Genomic DNA, 19,209 nt, shown 5'->3' with positions numbered 1-19,209 from the left:
AAAAGACAGGTTTTTGTGGTTATCACAAAGAAGCTTTTCGTTAGCCCGCATCACTTCAAAAGCCTTTTCATACGAAAATGCGTCAGACACATGCTATCTGATACAATACTATAACAAAGACTCAATTCAACTTAAAATCATAAAATGAAAAATATAATCAACAAAATTTTGCAGTAACCCTTTTCATGCAGTATTTGGAAAGAGGTCGATTCATAATTTACAGCATTAGAAAAACTGACATATAGTTCATATTTCTCAAATATTCGTGTAATTGTGAGAAAATATTAGAAGAAGATTTTACCCCTAAAAATTTTATCTTGCTAAGTTCCATACGTCTTGAATTTGTAGCTGAACGTGCAAGGAATGCACCGCTTTTAATGGATATATATCTTTATCCAGGGACGCCGGAACGAACAAGGGGCAAGGGGGCAGACTTGAGTAAAAGGGCATTTGAAAAACAATTCCAAGCTACCAACATTTCTTTCGCAACTGTCATTTTGTTTCGATCATTTGTAAGTATCTTGAAAATCAGCCAACCCTTGGCACAAGAAATTTCTTTGCAAGTTTTGAGACATATCGTCACGTACAGTCAGAATCTTTTGATAATTACAAACCAATGGCATTTTTGTGAAAAAGGCACTTTTGCCCTCTTGCCCCTCAAAGGAAAATTTAGGGGATAAAAAATCTCTTTGTCACTTGTCCTTTTTGTTTTCTTTGTCACGCTTCAGATACCAATCCTGACAATTTTTGTCATCAAATTTCTACAAACTAAAACTTTTGGTTTTGAAGATAAAGCAATATCTCGATCTGATCTAATAAAGTATAGCTACGTCGAGCTGATAATTTACAATATATAGCTAAGTGGAGCAGATATTTTCAAGTCTCAGTCAAAATGAGCAGATATTTTCGGGTAACATATGAAGTTCTAGGACTCCCCCCCCCCCTCCCGTATGCCTATATGCCAAATGCCCCCTCGGCTTGGTAGATCACAGCAAAATTTCTATAACGTATTTCTGGAAAAAGCTTGCTTTGGTGTAGTTGTAATGACAACAGTTCTAAGAGAGGAGATCGTGCCCCTATAAAAAAAGGACAAAAGGAATTACTTATTGGAAACAAATGATTTTAATTATTTCAAATAATTATATCCTTTCTACATACGCTACTTGGTTTATAAGGTTTATTTGTATTGATAAAGCGCGGTCAGGACGCGGTCAGGACGCGCTCAAAGCGCGTCTCGACATAATGACGGCACCTTGGTGTAAAATGTAAATGAGGTGCTGCTGAAAACAAAAAAGATGATCATGTAAACATTTCGGTTTACACAAAAGATGGCGGGTGCTGGTGTAGTTGCGGAAGCTCTCAAGCGAGTTTCCGTTGCACCGGTACTTCTCAGCGCATCAAAATTCCTGAAATGGGATGATGTAAGTTTGTTCTACTTATCAAATATAATTTTATTAACTTTGCTGTTGCCTGAGTATGAATTTCGTCAAAAAGTCATGTTTGTATTTGTGGTATTGGAAAAGTTTTATACAAATCGACGAGGTGTATGTTTCCCCCAGCAGGTTATAAATCATGAAGAGATCTGATTTCACTGCGCACCATTCAAGATAATATTTTCTGAAGATTTAGCTGTTATATGTTGATTTTTATTTCAAACAAGTCAATTCTTTGCTAAGCCTTGTGTTTAGTTGCAAGAATGCGCCTTGTTTTGAAATCAGATCAATTTGATCATCTCGTTCTGATTGAGACCTAAAAGTCGGAAAATCACGATTGAGGATTTCCTGCAATATCTTCACGAAATATGATTTTAGCTTGCTTTTTAAAATGTAGAATAACTTTACAATTGTGAAACGTGGAATCAAATCATTCCATGTCATTTCTTCTGATGTGTTGTTGCACTAAGACCATTCTTAGTATGCAAAAAATAGATTTTTTTTAATAACAAGAATGTAATAAAACAAACGTTTTATTAAGACCAAAAAGTACGCTCCTAGCAACGGGCTAGGCATTGTGTATTAGCAAACGAAGAGAAGCTTTTGTAAGTACATCGATTGACTGAACAAAGCATTCTATTTTTGCTAAGAATCTCTGAGTTTCAGCAATGTTTCAAGATTATATTTCCTTAATTAGCAATGACTTTGCTATCTCTAAACTATATTGTTGAGAGTACACATGGAATTCATAAATTAAATACTTTTCTCTATGTAAAAATTTGGACAGAGTTATGCCTAGAGAAGTGTTGAACAAAGGTTGACAATTTTAATTAAAACCTTAAGTTTGGTTGACAATCTTATGATATCAGAGTAACATCCAATTGACCAAACTAGGATTTAAGAACATTCAAAAATATATTCCTTTAGTTGTTTAGTTTTGATAAACCACAATGATACTTGTTTTCTGACTTTGCTCTCGTGACGTGCAAATGTTCACTGTCACCGAAAATTTTGTTGAAATCAGTGTCTGTTGTTAGCTTAGCTAAGGAAAAGAAACCCTCTTTAAAGACTTACAATTTAACATTATTAGATGAAAATTAGGTTTCTGAATGATGCCATTTTTATATTTGTGAAAATCATTTTTCCTTGCTTGTATGCAATGTTCAATCTTTATTGTAGCAAGACACAGCTGCATCCACGATATATGTTGTGCAGGTTGACCCAAAAGGTCACATATTATATTGGAGACCAGAAGATTATAGCAAGGTAAATTTAATAACCAATTCCAGAATCTTTTTATTTGAATATTTTATCTGTAGGTTAGAATCTTCTCAAATATGCAATTTACAGAAATTACAGATAGGCAAATCAGATTATGCCCTGCCTTTTCGACCCTGTTTCTAAAAACTTATTGATAAAGTTTGTCTTTCACCTATGTTTGATTTGTTGCTGTTTGTTTCATGGGTCAACTGATTATTTGTACCTCTCTCTTCCAAAAATCATTCATGCTATTTCAACAAAAACTTACCTTATTCAAGCGGCTTCTATGTTGTTTGTAAATGTATGCTCAATGTTTGGAGTTAGTTGGCTATGTGTTTCAGTGAATCTAACAGTTATCATAATACACACTCACTTTACAATGTTAAATTTGGTGCTAGAAGCCATATGACTTCCTAACTGTCTGTTGTTTTGAACCTGATTCAGTTCAAACAAAACAATTTTATAGTTTGTTCTCTCCATTTTAACTTTCATTACTCAACAAAGCTGTTTTCCTACCAATTGAATTGAAAAATTTTTTTATCAAAATCGATTTGTTTGTTGCCTCATCTAAGGTAAGTATAAAAAGACCTTTTACTAAGTTTGTAGACTTTTGTTCAAAAAATACTCATCAATAAACTTAGAATTCTACTACAGAGTCGAAGCAATTTGCTGAGAGAACTCTCTGTTATTCTCCTGCTACATATATGCATTTGCAATTTTTATCTATGAATTTATTTGACTTGAATATTTAACTTATAAAACAATAAATTCTTTAGGTTTTCTCAAAATATTCTTGTAGAAATCAGTTTGAATCACTCAAAAGTGTGTGCTGAAAGAACAGATGGGCTAGAACATATAGGGGTACAATGGGAGTTTCTGCTAGTTTTGAATGCCCAAATGACTAGGCACAACAGAGCATTGAGAAAAGTGGGGTTCAAAAAAGGGGTAGGGGGCTAAAACCAAATAAAAAGGGCCTTTACTGATGGCTCATTGCTCAATATTTTGCATTTTTTAAAAATGATTGGGGGAGGGTTAAAGCACCCTAGCCCCTTGCTCTGCCATGGCCGATAACCATGGCCAAACAGCATGCATTTTGGTCCACTCCACTGTAAGTGATTTGAATAACTTCCTTTTATACCATTTCTAAGCTGGCTAAGAAACACTGTCCAAAGTATTTATTGGGAGTTGAGTTCCCCCTTGCTCCCCACTTTCTTTGTTCTTGGCAATTTTGGAAGGCCATCTGCAATGATCAGCTTATGTAGCAATATTGACCTAACTGATGTCTGGTAATTAGATTGGGAAAAGAAGCTATTGAAAATACCTTTTGAATGCGATTGTTTGATATTCATAGTGTTGAGCTAGTCTCCAAAGAGTGTAAATATATTAGGCATTTGTGCAGTCAATACACCATGAATATTCAATAAATATTTGAACAAATGAGAAGCGAATGCCGATTAAACTAATAAAGTCATGTTCTTATTTGTTTTGAAATCCGGATTTGTACCGTTGTGTCTTAATGAGATCGCTCTAAGCGAATTCTGCAATCACCAATGACAGTCAGTTTTCAAGACTTTATGAGACCATCGTCAATAGCTCCATCGCTTAAACCAGTTAAGTGCAAGAGACATGACTTAGAAAATAAATTATAAAACAAGATTCAAACGGTTTCTTCTATGAATAAGCCAACGTCTTACGTTTTAATAAAAACAACTGACATATGTATACAGGCTTAAATTCACTTGTATGCCGAAAGAAAAGCAATTTAAAAGGAAATGTTTGTTTGGATCGGTTTTAAACAAAAATAATGAAACCTGTTGCATTATTTTTCGCAAGCGTCCTTCAAGCAAAATAGGCAAAGAGAATTTTAGAATTTGTATATCAGATGATAGTTTGCAGATTAACTCACGGTGTACGTTTTTTCTCGGTAGCTCGTTGTGAAACCAAATTGATATCTCTTATCGGAAGCCAGAATCTAGATAATTTAGGCGACCAGACTTGATTACAGCAGAGTCTTATCAGCAAGCCATTCAATTCAATACCCTCAATTAAACAGCCCTTGTATCTATCTTTTTATGCCATATTGTCCTAATATTAGAAACGATGTTGCCATAGAACGGGGCTCGCATCATCCATGTATCTTTTGGTAAAGCCAGACCTGTCAACCTTAAATTTTCAAAACCTGGAGATTTTAGATTTTTCCTAGAGAAAAACAGGAAGATTTGGTCAAAAACAGGGAGACCACAAATATTTGTTACGGGAATAAATATACCTGATAAAATGTTGTGCTCGGCAAACAGTTTATGACAAAAGTGGTCATGAGAAGTTTCTTCATAATAACTTTTAGTGTTCTTTTGTAAATCAGTAATCACTAACAAAAAATTGTTGTCATGTGGAAAGTCAATGTGACCATTATATCTTAATTATACCTCTGTAAAAAGAAAACATACACAATGGACCTGTCTTTGAAGCAGAAGATGCGCAGTTCAATCGAACATTTGGTGAAGAATCTTCTTAGACATGCTAGACACCTTTGAAACCGAGAGAAAATTTTTAAAAACCGGGAGACCGAGAGAAAGCAGTCAAAACCGGGAGTCTCCCGGCTGAACCGGGAGGGTTGACAGGTCTGTAAAGCCCTCAGTCCCCCTTCCGCGGCCCCTGGCCTCTTTTCTAAAGTTTAGCGTATTTTAAACCCCTGTACTATCGACAATTCCACTATATATAAGACGACCAAGCTGATACAGCAGTTTGGAAGACTAAGTAAACATTCACATCAGTTCTTTCATTTACCAGTGTCTTTTACCAATTACCAATTAAGAAACAGACAGACAACTTTGTTTCAAAACTTTTCCAGAACCACCTTGCAGAAGCAAGCATGAAACCAACGCCCTCCCTCGTCTGTAGCGTCCTCCCAACGTTTTTTTGCTTTACTAATTTACAAGTCCTAAACAACGTATCGAGATCCATGTGTTTGAATTACTAAGCAGTTTCCTTATAGTTGAGCAGAATCCCACAGTTCAACTCCCGGTATCAATTCAACAATAATTGTTATCTTACACGTCTACGAAGAAACAGTTCCTCAACAAGAACTGTTAGTACCTTGTTATCTGCTGATAATCATCCAAAGTTTTTTGTAAATTGGGACTCCTTTAAATTTATCTTGATGCATAATCAATTCAAGTTGTATTCAAATAAGAAATTTGGTTCTTATCTTTTTTGTTCCAGCCTCCTTTTTAGTTTAAGTTTTAGCGTTTTGGTAAATTATCAAATATTACTGAATAATTGCGCCCTAGATCGCTGCGATATCAGGTTTTGGCGCCAATATCCACTCTGATTAGGAGCATCTGTCCGTATTGTTATTGATGTCAGCAAGAAGTAGATTGCCCCAGAAATTCTTAACTATGACCGGAATTTAAGGACAGTTGTAGGTGATCTTTCCGTCCCACCTTAAGGAGATATGTCTACAAAGAACCACTGATCTCAAAAAAAGACTGGATCGAGCTTCTCCAGGCCAGCATTGATTCCATATTGCCGCGTCCATCTTGAGACCTCGCAAAAGAGCAATTATGTTGGTTTCCGTTCAACTTACTTTTTCATAGCAAAATTCAAAGTAAACGTTGAAACAAAAACTTGCATCGTTCGTAAGTGACGTTAAACATTTTTGCCGTGGTATTAAGCTTATGTAACGAATAATCAACTAATCACTTATTTTCCTTTCCTAGGCTTGTTGTATCTTAGAATATTTAAGAATTTAATCATTTATGCACAATTTAAAGCACAGCACTGTGTGTGCCCCGTCTTAACAAATGGTAGCCCAAAGCTTTAGGCGCGAGAGGTCTCAAGGTCTCAAGGTCTCAAGATGGAGAGACTTCCTCGGCTTCCTCATGCTGATGTAGGAGAACAATAGGTTGTTCGATCCAGTCTTTTTTTGAGATTAGTGCAAAGAACTCTTGTCGCTAGGCAACGTCTGCTTTCATTTTCTGATAACATGATTGATAATGAATGATTCAATACTTTCGAAAATTACCCTAGAGCCCTCCTATTTAACGCCTCCCCTATTAAACGCCACTTCTTTGTGCTGTGAGTGCCTGGTCAAAAAACATGTGGATTTTCTCTGGGGGAGGGGGGGCACTGAGTTTTCGACATTTACATAGCTTGTGTCAAAAAAGTTGCAAAAAATGACGTTCGGGTCTCATACTCACCAAGCTAATATAGATAGATATAAGATAGGCAGGCCTATTATTTCTTGTTAGATTCTATTTTCATAAAATCTATGTAGTGCGCTTATTTTCATGAAATAAGTTTTGGAATGGTGGATGAGAGGAGAGAAAAAAGGGAGGACGATGATAACATTTAGGAACATGATGCTGGCTTTATGTTAGAGGATGTGCAATACCCGACGAGTATTACACGCCCAAGGCCAGGGATAACTTTCTGGAGGAGAGGGACTAAAAGCTTCAAACTGTAACAAAGTTTATCAACAGCCTATTGAATTCAATGAAAGCAGTAAAATAGTTTGCTATAAAACGTTTAAATGATTAAATAAAGCATTTCCTATTTTTGGACCTCCCTTTCGGACAAATTACTGGTCAACGGGACGCACATCTTCATTTACTGCAGAGAAAAAAATATCAGAGCAGTCCAAGAACAGAACTAAATCGAATTCAAGCCAAAAATATGTTTTTGAGATAAAGCGCTCGGCGGGCCGGATAAAAACTTGCTGCTGGCCGGAGTTGGCCCGCGGGCCGGAGTTTAAGAATGGCTGGACTAGGGGTTTTAGCATATTTTTTTGTTTGTTTTGCCAGCCTATAGTATATCTGACATATCAGAATGAAAAGTATGATTCGTGCTTATTTTTTCTAGGATAGAAATATACATATGCTTTCCACACTTTCCATACATGTGTCATCAGCTTTTGTCACATGCAGGAATTTGAGAGGTCTCATTGCAGAGAATTTTGTCAAATGCAGAGAATTTGCGAAGCAGGCCTGCTTATCTGCTTTGTCCTGTTATTGCCCGAATTTGCAATTTTTCGCGTGTCTTTTATTGTTTCTTCATATTTCTTTTTTTGTCTACCTAGAATCTACGAAGTACATTTAATTCTCACGTAGGTTGCATTCTACAGGTGACCAATGCAAAAACAGTCTTGCTAAAATACAATTGCATGTACAAATCAGTTTTATCTTATCAATTATTGATGTCTAAAGCTTATTTTCCTTTGGCGCTGGCTTAACCATAGGTGTGGCTAATGCATAAGGCGCTGTTTAAAAATCTCTACCCTAGATACCATGTCAACCAAGTCCGTTATTACAAGCTGCATATAACTTCAACAGCTGTCTTCTTAGTTAATTCGATCAGTTCGTATCCTTTCCCGAGCGAAATCTAATTAAAGGCTTTCCAGAAAATTCCTTCTTCATCACCGCATCTCATCGTTTAAATCTAGCTTTTTTCAAAACTGATGATAATCCTGATTGATAATGACGTTGTTAAACAAACTTCAAGATGGCAATAGAACCATCAAACCGAGGTGTCTTGATTCTCGAAACAGTCTAAACACGAAAGTTTGAAATGCTAGAAATTAACCCCTCCTTCTTAGATGTTTTCTTTTTCCTTTTACATTCGATTTTCTTCCCAGCATGATAGTGCCAAAACCACTTTCAGTTTCTAGAAGCTGTTTTCGATAGAAGCTGACAAATATGTAATGGCTTATGAACTGCTCAAATCATAAAAGAGTTCCTGAAATAGTGACAGTTTTGACTTCATACTGATTGGTAATGATATGATTAAACAATCGGTGATAGTATAACGCCAGCACAGTCCAGAACACGACTCTTTCTCTTTCAATGAAACATCCATTTATTGAAATCCTTGTTATCAAATTTTAATTCACAGACCAAAATATCATCCCAGAAGTTTTTCTTACGGTCACAGCCCTCATACCTTGCCCAACTTTGCCTCACAGACATCCATTATTTTGAGGTTTCAAGGTTGCATGGAACGATAATCTTGCCTGCGTTATTGCTTAAATTATCAAGTTGCCATAAATTTTCTCCAATTCTTTTTCAGGATACAGAGGTGCTTGAGCTGGTTAACGTGCGAGATGTGCGATTTGGCCATTATGCAAAATCCCCAAAGGTTTGTTCTTTATAAATTTTACCAGGTCAAACCAAAAAAAAAGTATTTACCTTGTGAAGGTATAGCCCTTGGCCTGGCAAGCGATACACACAAATTCCAACGGGCATTTTCTATCTTTCAGGTGGTCGTGCACTTTTTGGTGGCACAAGTTCTGTTATCATTGCGTGAAGACGGAAATCTACCATTGATAGGTTTTGATATAATGCCTGTTGTGAATTTTTGTTTTTATTCGAGGCGATAACAATTTTTCAAATGAAAAAGAAGATACTATGGAAAACAGGAATTTTAGAGAAATACTATGGAAAACAGGAATTTTAAAGATGGAATTTCTTAGAAGTGTCACAAAGCCTATGGAGGTTGATGGAGGTTTCTTTTATCGAATATGCCCGAACTCACGAGATAGCTTTCCAGGATACAAACATGAGCGTTGCAAGCCGTAAAGACTTTTTGGTCAAATTGCTCATGTGACTCAGGACAGCTTGACCTTGAATCTTTTATTGACCTGCCTCTAGGCTCTCAGTTGCTGTTTCTTCTTTGCACTGTCAAACACAGTGTTCTAATTATTGTTTCAAAATATCAGTCCTTCCAAAAACCTGATCTCAATTACAGCGCTGTTCTTGTCTTAATAATTATCTTGTTAGAAGATCTAACAGAAACGCCCTGTAGTGTTGTCATGGATACTGAACTCAGAGTGTTTAGATTTACAATCCATTGTTTTTCTAATGAGCATGACCATAATGTTTTAGAGCTTGTCTCTTGCAAAACTGGCGTTGCGATTGAAACCGTATACGTTTTATTCGCTACAAAATTTTCTGTTACCTTCCAATGGTCTTTCGCCTAGTACTTTCTAGCAAGAAAAAAATTTCTTGAATCAATTCCTCAATTCCTTGGGAAAAAAGTTAAATTGTTGTAACTTATGAAATTTTAATAATAAAATAAATTTGCGAAATTTGCAAACAATCTTTTGTGAATGCAAAATTTTACTCGGTTGTATTTAGTAGAGCTGTAAGCCCGTTTATCATATATGTTTGCGCTTTGGAGGAAAACGTCTATATCCTGCAGCAAAATTTTATTCATGTTTAAATAGCGATTTCTGTCTAGATAGAACATCGTGTAATAGACAGGGTATCTTTTCATTAGGAACTTCTGAGAAAAGTGGACGTTCTTCCTTTATAGAATATCGGCCACAAGACTTACATTATTGTTTTCCGAATATGTTTGTTTGACTTGTCATTCTATACTAGCTCTGAAAGTCATGTTGCGCATGATCAAGCTGCACAAATTGAAACATTAATTGAGGGGAACTGTTTAGTGTTGATAAGTACATAAAATAAAACTTGAACGAACACAAAACCTGCTTTTAATGAAGTTTATAATATAATTTATTTCTTTTTAGAATTCGATTAATAAACTGGCTTGTTAAGGTCCTTGCTTTTTATTGAGATGGATACAAAACACTTTTGACCGGTCTGTTAAACAATGTTTGGCACAGGCCGGTTGAAAGTTACTTTCCCGATATTATCAGGACGGATCCAGATATTTATCTTGTATACAGTTTTTTGGTGGTACAAAACATAAAAATGGCTTTGAAAAAGCAAATAATTTGAGTCATGCTTAAGCTTTCCATATGACACTCTTCAGAATAAAAAACATCAAGAAATCTTTGTATACATGAATTCTAAGATGTAATTTGAGCAGATTTGTAAAGTAACGATTATTTTTTCCCTGTTAGCGAATATCAGGTCCTTGAAAGATATCTGCTCTCGCATGGAGTAAGTTTTTGATCATCTCGATTTCCTCGTAGAATTCAGTTGTACGTGAAGCTCTCAGGGCAAATGCATCTTCCGAGGAAGAAAGTGCTGCAGTCCAGGAGCGAACAATCTCTGTTTGCTATGGGCCAACCATGGTTGATGTCAGCTTTACGAATTTCGTTGCACCGTCTATAGCCGTGGCACAGGAATGGGCTGAAAGCCTATTCGCTATCATAGGAAACTTGTTGGACATAAACGCTTCACCACTACGCAGCTTGGAAAGATTGTAAGTTTCGTACTAGAGTATATAGACACACACTGTTTTTATAATTTGGTATACTTTTGCTCTTTTATCCAGCATACTACATTTTTAAGATCAAGAAGTGATTGTAGTATGGAGGTTATGTTCGGTTACGTTTAAAAGAAACACAAACTACTTTCTTGAGTCATGGAATATTACACCTTCAAAAAGATTAAGCTGCTGATCTTTGATGATTATTTAAAGGGAAGAATCTTTCTATCTGAGAAAACGCAATGGATGCAAAGACTCTGTGTAAATTTGTTCAGACGTTAAAACGATGATTCTCACTTTTTTGGAATATTGGCTGGTGCCCTCAGTGTACCTGTTTTTCGATTCAAGATTATTTGGGAAAGCTGGTAATTACTTTCTAAACTAGATCCAAAGAACTCCAGGCATCTGTTTTCGGCTCGTTTAAAATTCCACTTGTTTATGAATATTATGAATATTTTATTAGTAAGTTGAGTCAGTTCTAATAGCAGATGTCAACATTCTTTTCTTTCACGAGCAAATTTCCATCTTCTTTGCAAACGTGAATGCTAATCCCCTCACAAGAATAATTCTTTTTGACCAATTTTCTGCTTATACAATTTCACCGTTCTTTGATCTGTGCGTTGTTGATTTTTGTCACTCTAACAAGACGGAAACCCAAGGAGAATGGGGACGAGTTCCCCTTGAAATATCTAGCTATAGAGAATTTTTCCTGCCAAGGGCTGGTCCCTAAAGAAATTAAGAATGACAGTTCCCCGTTATATGATGGAATATGATGATGAAGTTTGCAATTAGATTTCAATCTTGGATTATATTGAAAAACAAAGGGGCATAGGCAATGAACAAAATAGTAGCGATTTGTTTCTTTCTTGATCACGTGTTTGCTTATTTTCCATCTTTAATCATACTGATTAGCCTACTTATATTGACTTTGTTTTCAAAGTTTCGATGGGGTTAGAAAAGAATAAGAACGTAGCTGGTGTTGCAGACAGAGGGCCTTATGTTCTCTTAAACTTAAAATAAAGTTGGTATCAAAAACTCTCGATGAAGTGCGTGCAACAGTCATTCAGTTTTAATAATCGCCATTTTATTTTGTAAAGGTTTCAGCATCTGTCTATGATAACTAGAAAAGCAGTTTTTAGCATCGTTTCGCGTATAACTTCAACAACAAATGCAAGACTGCTGATGCGAGTGAGATAGAAATGGGTCCTATTTATGCAAACAATAAGAATTGTTTGAATAATTGTATTGAGATATGCGTATCAGTGGCTATCCATCGACAGCGATTAAAAAGGAAAGTTTTTAATATTTCATGACGACAGGTCTTAGTTATCGTCTCAAATAGGCACGAATTGATTCACCTACATTAAAAACTAAAGGCAACTTTCAATGGTTGTTTTCCCTGACTAGCATCACTTCAGCCATATTATCCTCCACGTGCGTTTGTCTTGTTTATGAAAGATAACGTGCAACCTAGATCATATGATAAGTTTCTAGAAAATATCATATTAACTTTCTTTGCAGATTAATTTTACCGTGTGTTGAGCTTTAATTGTTGAATTCCAATTTTTTCCATTCCTTGCATCTACCAGGGCTTAATATGTTCTAAACTGGAGGATTATACATCAAGTGAAAATATTTCAGTGGATCTACCTATTTGCTTGCTGCATCTTTGTTTAATTAGAGGCTAGATGCATTAAAAAGCATTTATTTTTGATAAACTGGAAACACCAAAGCCGATATTAAGCTTGGTCAGTTTGTTCTCAAGTGAATTAAACACTCTTATGGTTACCTAACTTAGAATGTGTTGACGATATTGCGATATGGTTTTAAAGTAACTTGCAAAACCTATAATCCTGGGTCCCCCTGATGTAATTTCAGAGGTACTCAGTTGCTCGGAAAAACAAAGTCTATGATTTCTGTCTACTTATGATTTATAAGGTCTTTTGAAAATATCTAAAAATTTCAACGCTCAGTAGAGAATGTTGTTAAATCCTTATACCCTATGTTGTTTATGGTTTGAGTAATGGTATTTTCTTTTGAAACTGCATCATAATAAAAATCATATCACAAACAAAAGATCTATATGTACATGTTTTTTGAAGCTTTACAAGAATTAGTGTTCAGGCGAACCAGGATGGAAACATCTACGCAAAGACGTAAGTATGTTATGAACTCTATAATTGTTTGAGGATGGTCTTGCATATGAACTATGTTGGACATCCATTTGCATGACAGCAGGTCATTAGCTAATCTTTTTTAATGACCCTGTTTGTGAATTCTGACGCACTCCTTCTTGCAGAATTCAATCTTGAAACTACCTTTCTTAATTTAAGAGTTCTTATTCATTGTTCTTTGATAACTTAAAGTTTAAAAACGAACTGCTGTTCAAAACGAGACAAAAGTCCCTCCTAGTGAGTCTTCTCGTCAAGCTCACCGTCCACCCTATTGTTTAAACTGTTTCAGAAAGATTTCTTTTATTTAATCCCGTTTAATGAAATTGTGTTCAGGATATAAAACATTTGTAAGAAATGTGGTGTTTATTAAGCAACCAGTTCATACTAAAATTTTATTTGAAGAAAACACTTTTTTGTTTATAATTGAAATATTAACAGTCCTTTTCATCAGTAATCTCAGTTTATCTTCTATTTTTATTATGTAATTGTTGAATTCTTGAATGAAATCCTTTCATCACCAGTAAACATTTTTGACATGTGTTTTCCAGGCTTGTGAAGTACTTTGCAACGAGTAAAGAAGACAAGAAACGAGCTTACGATGCTCTCCAATCTGTTGGCCTGGCTTCAGGAAAAGTATGTTGTTATCAATGATATAGAAGCGCCGAAGGTGCTAGATGTCTAACTCATAGGTACAATGCCTGCCAAAAATACTTGGAACATCCGGCTATTTATGCTGCATTTGATATCTTTCATTCCTTTCATGGAGAAAAATTACTACTTCCGCCCCCCTCCCCCTAAAACAATATTGATGATTTAGATAAATATCATAAAAGAAGCGCAAAAGAAAGTGCTTCCTAAAATCCTAACCCGTTTGATAGTGAACCAACATTGTTCTGTAGGGGAAAGGGGGGTGATTGATTTTCATCTTGGAAATTGATGTCTGTGTTCCAAGACTTTTGGCAGGCATTGTACGCTGTGAAGCAAATTTGGTTACTTCTGTCATTTTGAATAGTGGAAAAAAGGAACTTGCTCCATACTGAGCCCTTATAAATTTGGTAAAAGTAAGGATTGATTTTCTTCACTTCTCTTTCGAATATCGGTGAGGGGTCTTATATTGCACTTAAATTTATGAATTGATGTTAATATTGGAAAATAAGCCGTCATTCGCAAAATCCAAGCATTGACAGTCGCGGTGCATGCTGTGGTGTTTTCTGTCTCGTTGAAATTCCAAAAAATAATGATTGGTCTGTTTTAAAACGGATCCAGCAACAATGTTTAGCCACTCAATGCATAATTTTCTTAACACATTTGACATAGATGTGATTGAGATGTGACTTTTTCTTTCTTTGTTTACAGAAACTGCTATGAAATATCTAGGCCCAACTCTAGAAAAGCCGAAAAAAGGCCAGAATTTAATGCTTGGATATAATTAACAGAACTTGAATATAGCAACCAATTTTTGATTTGATATAATTATTGATATTTTTATACTATTTCAAAACCACACTCGCTGCTTGTAATTATTCATCAGCACAATGCGTCCCTTCCCGGTTGATAACAACCAAGCCAATTATGGGCCAATATTTTAGCAGGATTTCTGCTGAAACCAATAATGAGTTTCAGTTCGATTTTTTTTATTTTCCAGAAAGACATCTTTAATATTTCGGAGTTCACGTTCGAGAAGTTTATTGATTTTTACAATCGGCTTTGTACAAGACAAGATCTCGACAATATATTTGCTGACCTGTAAGTAAAATTGCATTTTGTTTTTGTTAAAAAAGTCTATATCTTCCGTTGGTTTATATCTTCCGTTAGTGTTTATATCTTCCCTTGGTTTATATCTTCCGTTAGTTTATGTTCGTGGGAAAGAATAATTTTGGTCAATTGAATGTGCTGCCCTAGTCGCAGTTAGTTAGTTAGTTAGTTAGTTAGTTAGTTAGTTAGTTAGTTAGTTAGTTAGTTAGTTAGTTAGTTAGTTAGTTAGTTAGTTAGTTAGTTAGTTAGTTAGTTAGTTAGTTAGTTAGTTAGTTAGTTAGTTAGTTAGTTAGTTACTTCCTTTTTTGTTGCTTGACTTAGTTAAACGGAATCAGCGATTTCCAGTCCATTTGTTTCATTTACCCCACGGAAAGTCAAGAATTAAACCCATATTGTCAACGTTTTTTCTCTAAACATTAAATGAAATTGTTAGCAAATCATCCCTAAATGTAACAAAGGTATAGCCACGAAAACTATGAAATGGTATTTCATCGTTTGGTCATTTCAAGTGATCTATCTTAGAATTCTTTTTAGTTTTAGAAGTGGAACTGGGTAAAGCTTTTATTTTATCAGATAATCGTGGTTGAGAATAAGTGATCGTTCATCGTTTAGCAATCAAATTGCCTTGTTTTTTTTCAGGGGTGTTGGTAAGAAACCGTATTTGGCAGTCGATCAGCTGGTCGACTTTCTGAACAACACACAACGCGATCCACGTTTGAACGAAATTCTCTACCCATACTACAACACGGCTAGGGCTCTAAGTATTATTGGGACTTACGAAAAGAATGCAGACTTCATCAAGAAAGGTATTTTGTCAACTTGTTGTTTACTAAAACGCCTGTGGTTTTTGCGAAATGTTTCTTCATGTTATCCTCTTGCTTAATAACAAAAAGAATGAAATCAACTTGACAATTTTGTTAGCTTTTCCCGTATTGTGGAAGTATGCCAGTTTTTGTTAAAATCTTTCATGTCCCTTCACATTTTTCCAGATTTAGACACTCGACTTAAAAGATGATAGTAAGCCTAATCATTGGCAAACCAGTTGATTATGCAAAAGCTAACAATCGTGTTTTGAGGTGTCGAATTCATGCTTTGTGTATTGAAGCTGCAAAGGAACGCCCCCGCAGAAGAGCAACGTCTTGTTCTTGGTAGATCATAAGTAAATATTAGAGTTAGAGTAATCCTAGATAGATATCTGACGCTTTTCTAAAACGCTAAGTAAAGATTCCTGTCAAATATCTATGAAACTGTTCTAAATTCCTTTTTGAGAATGACACTACGAACTGAAAGACAAATAACAAGTACGGCGATTAAAAAAGACATCGTGATAGTGGTATTCCAACTTCTATTGACGTGAATCCATTTTATGACAAACAGAATATTTATATTCCAGTTAAGACGTGTAGTTTAGACAAGAAAGTCCATGAAATTTCAGTATATTGACATTCCAGACAGCCCCTGTCGTATAGTTTTTTGTCTAAACTACGCGTCTTAACTGGAATTCAATACAATTCACGTGGTTTTCCCTTTATAGTCTTCAGAAATTTCTAAATTGTTAAGGGGCTTTACCTCAAAAAGTTATTACGCTCTGCTAAAATCTTTGTTTTTTGAGTAATAGTTTTTCAAGTTGCTTTATAAATATTTTAATTTTCTGAATTTTAGGCTACATGTCTATTGAAGGACTGACAAAATATTTCATGAGCGATGATAATTTGGTGATAACACCAAGGCGATTTATCCCCGTGCATCAAGACATGAGCGCGCCTCTATCCCACTACTTTATCAATTCGTCTCACAACACCTATCTCACAGGTTTGTATCAGTGTATCTTTAAATATTATTATGTTCATTGAACTTTTATTTTTTGTGTTTTGTTTGTGCATGCAAGCAAAAATTAGACAGCGAAGAAATCAGATTAAACCAATCAGTTTACAAGTTGTAATTATTTGCCAGAATCAGTTAAAAACGTGAATATAATTGGCTAAGAAAACCTGCATGCGGACCAATGAGAATCACTTTTGGTAGAAGTTAATTGATATTTGCACGAAGTATGTCATGTGACTTCGAAATTAACCATTTATATTGCGTAAAACAAACCTTAAACTATAAATAGGGGCTTGTGAGCAATCTTTTTTTTTCAAGAAATCCATTCGTAAAAGTACGGAATTTTGAAGAAGGTGCTAAGCAGCAACATGGCAAATGGACGAGGAATAATTTAATATAAGATGAATTATTTGTTGTAAACGATTCTTATAATTTTTATAAATTGTTGTAATTATTAAGATAAACATTATTAACATAAATATACTTCTGTTACCAAATCACTTAAGTTGCTAAAGTATTTTCTACGAAAGTTTAAGACTGGATATTCTTAATTTGACTTAGGCCTATCTAAACTGCTTTACATAAGGGTCCAACGCAAATTCGTTAATTTATCGAGAAATCATTGTTTCAGTAAAAACTTTTTATTTACAATCTTAAAAAAGGAAAAGTTAAGTTCTATCAAACTATAACAAGACAATATTCCATTGTCTTCAATCGTTTTCTTCACCATAGGGCATCAACTGACTGGGCGCTCCTCCGTCGAAATCTACAGACAAGTGTTGTTAAGCGGTTGCAGATGCATTGAATTAGATTGTTGGGATGGTAAAACTGAAGACCAAGAGCCAATCATAACTCATGGAATGACCCTCTGCACTGAGGTCCCATTTAAGGTATTGGTTCTCTTGATAATAGTTATGTTGTAAGCCATGTGTTGATTACCTAAGACGATGAGCTATCAATCTATGGATCACTTTTGACTAGTTGTTTGTTTTCCTTTTAGGACGTGATTGAGTCGATTGCGGAATGCGCATTTAAGACTTCTGATTTCCCTGTGATCTTGTCCTTTGAAAATCACTGTAGGTATGTTGTCAAACGTCGTTAAACAATAAAATAATGTTTCATATTTCTTGTCAAAGAGAAGCAAAAATCCATACCTTCAACTTGAAGGTTTCAGTCTAATAGCTGATAAAAGAAAAGTCTTTTCTTACTTTCATGGATTAACAATATGGAGTTGAACAAGGAAAGCGATAGAAACTGCTCAAAATGTCTGTTGAAATGCCTTATTGTATAATTTAAGTTATGTTTTACCTTTTTCTTTATGATCAAAACTTTGTTAAAATTTGATAAAGTTTTATAACTATCTAGACGTTTGATTAAAAATAGTCTGGCTTATAATGTGGCAACTACTGGATTTTAATTGGACAGTATTTTTAACTCCGTGCCGTACACTCATATTTTATTTCGCTAATAAATTTTATTTAAGTCATCGATCACACAAAGCATGTCATTTTGTTTAGAAAAACGCATGTAGCTATTTTGGTTTTTTTCAGCGCAAAGCAACAAGCAAAGATGGCGAATTATTGTCAGACTGTGTTTGGTGATATGCTTCTGAGCAAACCGTTGGACGAATTTCCGGTAAATTTTAGAAGATACATTGATTTAAAAAATTGATCGCATGCAATCATGAGTGGAGTGACCTCTGTCATGAAGTGTCAACAGCCAGAATTATAAATTCATTATCGTAAGCAAGTGTAGATTTTTTATCTCTGTGAGTTTCAACAAAAAGATGCTCTATGTCTTCGAACATATTCATCTCGTCTTGAAAGATCTCTCAGTTATAGTTTTCCATTGTAGCTTGAACAAGGAAAACCGCTGCCAACCCTGAAATCACTGAAACGCAAAATTTTGATCAAAAACAAAAAGCACACAGCAAAAGGTTGCTATTCTAATATTTTAAGATTTTCTTTAGAAAAGTTTTTTCTCTTAATGTCTTTGTTCATTTACGGCTGGTGTTTGTATTGTGTCTTAACATCTAAACCAGATGTTGTTTGATTTGACTGTTTAGCTACTCATATTTTGTTTACTTCCCTTGAGTTTGCCTAAGCTAAATAATTTTTTCAAATGTTCTTTAACAGTGAAAATACGGTATTACCAAATTTTCTTAAATAAAGTCCATATAGATGGTTATGAATTAAGTCATATGTCCTGCAAAATGATCTAGTTGATAGATAAATGGTTCTGAAAAAAGCTTAGTAGATATTGGAATTATTCTGCAGAGCCAGAAGTCACCCAATTAACTACCCAACAAAGTACGAAGAGTGAAAATATTAATGAGGAAACAGTTGAAGATGGTGGTGAACCAAAGTCTCCCCAGAGCGAGACTGGTACTGAAGGAGCCAATGTGAAGGAGAATGCAAAAGAGGCAACAGAAAATGATGTAATTATAGTTATGTTTTGGTCATTACTATAATTGTCTATTATCTTGCATTTGTGCAATTCTTTCGAAAAGAAAACTAGAAGCAGATTAATTTTCTTTATTGATGCTCTATTGAATTGTTTATTTCTTTGTTTTAATATGCAGATCCTGT

At 35.0% G+C, this 19,209-nt stretch overlaps 1 protein-coding gene across 1 annotated transcript in view; it reads left to right on the top strand.

Annotated features, from left to right (window-relative positions):
* The first annotated feature begins 1,261 nt into the window (after positions 1-1,261).
* The window catches only part of LOC135681221 (1-phosphatidylinositol 4,5-bisphosphate phosphodiesterase beta-1), a 33,570-nt gene continuing 15,622 nt past the window's right edge, over positions 1,262-19,209 (top strand). The window contains exons 1-14 of the mRNA XM_065195559.2: positions 1,262-1,421; positions 2,613-2,699; positions 8,757-8,825; positions 10,630-10,862; positions 12,971-13,024; positions 13,591-13,675; positions 14,688-14,788; positions 15,437-15,603; positions 16,460-16,609; positions 17,354-17,511; positions 17,622-17,701; positions 18,172-18,256; positions 18,476-18,557; positions 18,898-19,058. Of these exons, the coding sequence (XP_065051631.2) occupies positions 1,329-1,421; positions 2,613-2,699; positions 8,757-8,825; positions 10,630-10,862; positions 12,971-13,024; positions 13,591-13,675; positions 14,688-14,788; positions 15,437-15,603; positions 16,460-16,609; positions 17,354-17,511; positions 17,622-17,701; positions 18,172-18,256; positions 18,476-18,557; positions 18,898-19,058 (1,605 nt within the window). The 5' untranslated portion in view covers positions 1,262-1,328. The remainder of the gene's footprint in view (positions 1,422-2,612; positions 2,700-8,756; positions 8,826-10,629; positions 10,863-12,970; positions 13,025-13,590; positions 13,676-14,687; positions 14,789-15,436; positions 15,604-16,459; positions 16,610-17,353; positions 17,512-17,621; positions 17,702-18,171; positions 18,257-18,475; positions 18,558-18,897; positions 19,059-19,209) is intronic.

Source organism: Rhopilema esculentum, chromosome 12, assembly GCF_057945365.1.
Source record: "Rhopilema esculentum isolate cy_ngs chromosome 12, ASM5794536v1, whole genome shotgun sequence".
NCBI lineage: Eukaryota > Metazoa > Cnidaria > Scyphozoa > Rhizostomeae > Rhizostomatidae > Rhopilema > Rhopilema esculentum.
The sequence above is the reverse complement of the archived record's forward strand: the minus strand, read 5'-3'. Positions and strand labels throughout refer to the sequence as shown.